The sequence below is a fragment of the Trichomycterus rosablanca genome, chromosome 26, assembly GCF_030014385.1.
Source record: "Trichomycterus rosablanca isolate fTriRos1 chromosome 26, fTriRos1.hap1, whole genome shotgun sequence".
Classification (NCBI taxonomy): Eukaryota; Metazoa; Chordata; class Actinopteri; order Siluriformes; family Trichomycteridae; genus Trichomycterus; species Trichomycterus rosablanca.
In genome coordinates this window covers 315,001-320,000 of record NC_086013.1, presented here as the reverse complement: position 1 = coordinate 320,000, position 5,000 = coordinate 315,001, and the positions used below count along the sequence as shown (strand labels likewise).

Below are 5,000 nucleotides of genomic sequence, written 5' to 3'. Positions count from 1 at the left end.
GGAGGAACGGATTCTGATTGGGCAGTGGAGGCAGTGGGAGATAAATATAACAAATATAAATCAAATAAATGATCCAGTTCAGGACCTTCTGATCTCACTGACATTATTTATACTGAAGCTACATTAGATCTGAATAATCAACCATACATCATCACATCATCACATCATCACATAACCATATGGAGTTTGATTCTGTACCATTATCGTGGTGACCACAATTGTTCGGTTCTCCACTGAAGACGATTCGTTCGTCACCTGCAGCTCAGTAACGTAAACAAACTTCTCATATTCATTCCAATAACCGATCTGTAACACACACACACACACACACACACACACACACACACACACACACACACACTGTTAGTGATAATGTACATAAACATATATCCCTAATAAAAAGTTCACTCATTCAATTATAATAGAATGATAATAACAATGTGTGTGTGTGTGTGTGTGTGTGTGTGTGTGTGTGTGTGAGAGATGTACTGAATGTGTTTTTTGATTTTAGAATGTTGTTCACCAGTTTACCGCTTAAATCATCAGCAGTCACTATCACTATTATTATTATTATTATTATTATTATTATTATTATTATTATTATTATTATTATTTATTAGGTGATCATATTATATAATAAATATGAATTTAACCTTTCTGGCTCCTCCAGGTTTGATCTCGTAAACATCGATGGTGAAGTTTGTACGCCGACCAAACGAATCAAACTGAATATTTCCCGTCATTCCCTGAACCTGCACCTGTAACCCAATCAAATATTAACACACCAAACTACAACATGTTAATGATGAACACGTGAACACAGATCACAAACAAACAGAAACCCAAATCACATCCAGTTCCTCTATCATTCTGTGCGGGGGCTGTGGGAAGGATGGGGGGGGGGGGGGTATTCAATGCTAATAACAAACTCAACTTCCTTCAGATAAATAAAATCACTGGTATAAATGGTGTCCCATCTTTAATGAACAGCTGTAGTAATTGTGTATCTCACCATTTTTAAAGCTCGCTCGATGTCGATGCCCTGACTCCACGGAACCGCTGGGTTAGCTAAACAATCTCCAGCGCTGCCACGCCGAGAAACGTCCACACGCTGCCGCCGCAAATATCGAAACGCCTCCGATATCACCAGCACGGCATCGTGGGTCAGCGCTGAGGTGTACTGCGCACACACACACACACACACACACACACACACACACACACACACACACACACACACGCTGTGAGGATGTTTGATTGCTCTGGGATCTAAATGAGCTCCAGCGTCGGTGCTGGAGGGAATCTGGAGCCTGATGGACGACATTAACAGATCCATTAATCAGCCGCGCACCAGGAGCAGCGCTCCAGCGCTCAGGCTCATCTACATCATCCACAGAGCCAAATATATTCACTCACCAACACACCCTCCGCACTGCAGGAGCACCGAGAGAGACGCCACAGCTCCAAAACCATTCACATCCAAACAGCTGCAAACAGCTGGTCTGATCAGACTGATGATGATCTTAATCACGCCCGTTTGTACTGTTATCTGACAAGCTGCAGCAGAAACACCTCCTACCTCACCTCCCACCTAACCTCACCCTCATCCTCACCTCACCTCACCCTCATCCTCACCTAACCTCACCCTCACCTAACCTCACCCTCACCTAACCTCACCTTACCTCACCTCACCCTCATCCTCACCTAACCTCACCTCCCACCTAACCTCACCCTCACCTAACCTCACCCTCATCCTCACCTAACCTCACCTTACCTCACCTCACCCTCATCCTCACCTAACCTCACCCTCACCTAACCTCACCCTCACCTAACCTCACCCTCATCCTCACCTAACCTCACCTTACCTCACCTCACCCTCATCCTCACCTAACCTCACCTCCCACCTAACCTCACCCTCACCTAACCTCACCCTCATCCTCACCTAACCTCACCTTACCTCACCTCACCCTCATCCTCACCTAACCTCACCCTCACCTAACCTCACCCTCACCTAACCTCACCCTCATCCTCACCTAACCTCACCTTACCTCACCCTCATCCTCACCTAACCTCACCTCCCACCTAACCTCACCCTCACCTAACCTCACCCTCATCCTCACCTAACCTCACCTTACCTCACCTCACCCTCATCCTCACCTAACCTCACCCTCACCTAACCTCACCCTCACCTAACCTCACCCTCATCCTCACCTAACCTCACCTTACCTCACCTCACCCTCATCCTCACCTAACCTCACCCTCACCTTACCTCACCCTCACCTAACCTCACCCTCATCCTCACCTTACCTCACCCTCACCTAACCTCACCCTCACCTAACCTCACCCTCACCTTACCTCACCCTCACCTAACCTCACCCTCATCCTCACCTTACCTCACCCTCACCTCCCACCTAACCTCACCCTCATCCTCACCCCACCTTACCTCACCCTCACCTCACCTAACCTCACCCTCACCTCCCACCTAACCTCACCCTCATCCTCACCTAACCTCACCCTCATCCTCACCTTACCTCACCTCACCTCCCACCTAACCTCACCTCATCCTCACCTAACCTCACCCTCATCCTCACCTTACCTCCCACCTAACCTCACCTCATCCTCACCTAACCTCACCCTCATCCTCACCCCACCTTACCTCATCCTCACCTCACCTCCCACCTAACCTCACCCTCATCCTCACCTTACCTCACCCTCACCTCCCACCTAACCTCACCCTCATCCTCACCTCCCACCTTACCTCACCCTCACCTCACCTAACCTCACCCTCACCTCCCACCTAACCTCACCCTCATCCTCACCTAACCTCACCCTCATCCTCACCTCACCTCCCACCTAACCTCACCTCATCCTCACCTAACCTCACCCTCATCCTCACCTAACCTCACCCTCATCCTCACCTCACCTCCCACCTAACCTCACCCTCATCCTCACCTAACCTCACCCTCATCCTCACCTCACCTCCCACCTAACCTCACCCTCATCCTCACCTTACCTCACCCTCACCTCCCACCTAACCTCACCCTCATCCTCACCTAACCTCACCCTCATCCTCACCTTACCTCACCTCACCTCCCACCTAACCTCACCCTCATCCTCACCCCACCTTACCTCATCCTCACCTCACCTCCCACCTAACCTCACCCTCATCCTCACCTTACCTCACCCTCACCTCCCACCTAACCTCACCCTCATCCTCACCTCCCACCTAACCTCACCCTCATCCTCACCTAACCTCACCCTCATCCTCACCTAACCTCACCCTCATCCTCACCTCCCACCTAACCTCACCCTCATCCTCACCTAACCTCACCCTCACCTAACCTCATCCTCACCCCACCTTACCTCATCCTCACCTAACCCTCATCCTCACCTTACCTCACCCTCACCTCCCACCTAACCTCACCCTCATCCTCACCTCCCACCTAACCTCACCCTCATCCTCACCTAACCTCACCCTCACCTCCCACCTAACCTCACCTTCATCCTCACCCCACCTTACCTCATCCTCACCTAACCCTCATCCTCACCTAACCTCATCCTCACCTAACCTCATCCTCATCCCACCTTACCTCATCCTCACCTAACCTCACCCTCATCCTCACCTAACCTAACCTCACCTCCCACCTTACCTCATCCTCACCTAACCTCACCCTCATCCTCACCTAACCTAACCTCACCTCCCACCTTACCTCACCTCCCACCTAACCTCACCTCATCCTCACCCCACCTTACCTTATCCTCACCTAACCTCACCCTTATCCTCACCTCCCACCTCATTCCACCTTACCTCACCTCACCTAATCCTCATCCTCACCTGATCCTCGCCTCTCACCTCACCTGATCCTCTAAAACGTTCTCAGTGAGCCCACCCCTACCACCACCCAGCACTTCACACTGTTCGGTCCCCAGTGACTGTGTATGTGTGTGTGTGTGTGTGTATGTGTGTGTGTGTGTGTGTTACCTTTAGCGGGGTGTTTTTAGCCTGAGGAAACTCTCTCTCGTCGAGTTTATCCCAGCGCTGCATGAACTGCTGTACGATGGGGTTCTGAGGGTTTATAATCTGAAACGCTGTCACGTTCGCCCCGCCCAAAAACACCTTCTCTGCACTGGCATTGGAGAAACCCTAGAGGTCAGAGGTCAAGAGTTACACACTGCTGCTTTTTACATTGAATTAGTGTGTGTGTGTGTGTGTGTGGGTTCTCACCAGATTAGCCAGGATGTAGTGATATCCTCGACTGTTCTTCCCCGAGGCCACGACCTGCAGAGAAATGAATGGTATGGTGTTGCACAGCCACAGCGTCCCAGTTCTAACCAGAATAAATGTGTGTGTGTGTGTGTGTGTGTGTGTACCTGTTCCAAAATGGCATTGATGCGTTCCTCTTCACAGTCGATAATAAAGAACTTTTCCTGACGGCGCTCCATGTCCTCAATAATCCGCCGATATTCTAAAAAATCCACCACGTTCCCGACAGATCGAACCGTCACCTGCCAATCACTGACTATAGCTGCCTCCATCAGGGCCTGGAGGAGAGCGAACCCTGAGAGACAGAGTGAGACAGATCACCCAACGTACAGCTCATCTCACCATACAGACACACGTGCAGTACACGTTCATAAACACCATGATGTCCATGATGAAGGAGTGAATCAGAAATGCTGCTAAAACACCCCTGAGAACCCTGGAGGACGTGCAGGAACATCAGCTGCAACCCCACCAGGAGCATCCTGCAGCACACACGCAGCTCAGCTCTGCATCTCTATTTATAATCTTTATTTCACCCGCCTGTCTCTCCTCCTTCCTGCTCAGGCTGTTTTTAGAAGGACCTCAGACCTTCACCTCCGTCTGTTCTTCACACACACACACACACACACACACACACACACACACTCACACTCTCGCAGAGTTTTAATTAGTGTGTGTGTTCCTGAGTGCTGCCCTGCTGAGTCGTTTAGCCGTGAGTGATTAATCAGGTCTGACT

General features: G+C 50.2%; 1 protein-coding gene across 1 annotated transcript in view; it reads right to left on the bottom strand.

The window, feature by feature from the left end:
- Window positions 1-5,000, bottom strand: part of gria3a (glutamate receptor, ionotropic, AMPA 3a) — a 28,130-nt gene that overhangs the window by 19,078 nt on the left and 4,052 nt on the right. Inside the window, 6 exon segments of the mRNA XM_062989078.1 lie at window positions 199-306; window positions 654-758; window positions 1,013-1,180; window positions 3,983-4,144; window positions 4,226-4,279; window positions 4,372-4,559. Coding sequence (XP_062845148.1) covers window positions 199-306; window positions 654-758; window positions 1,013-1,180; window positions 3,983-4,144; window positions 4,226-4,279; window positions 4,372-4,559 — 785 coding nt within the window.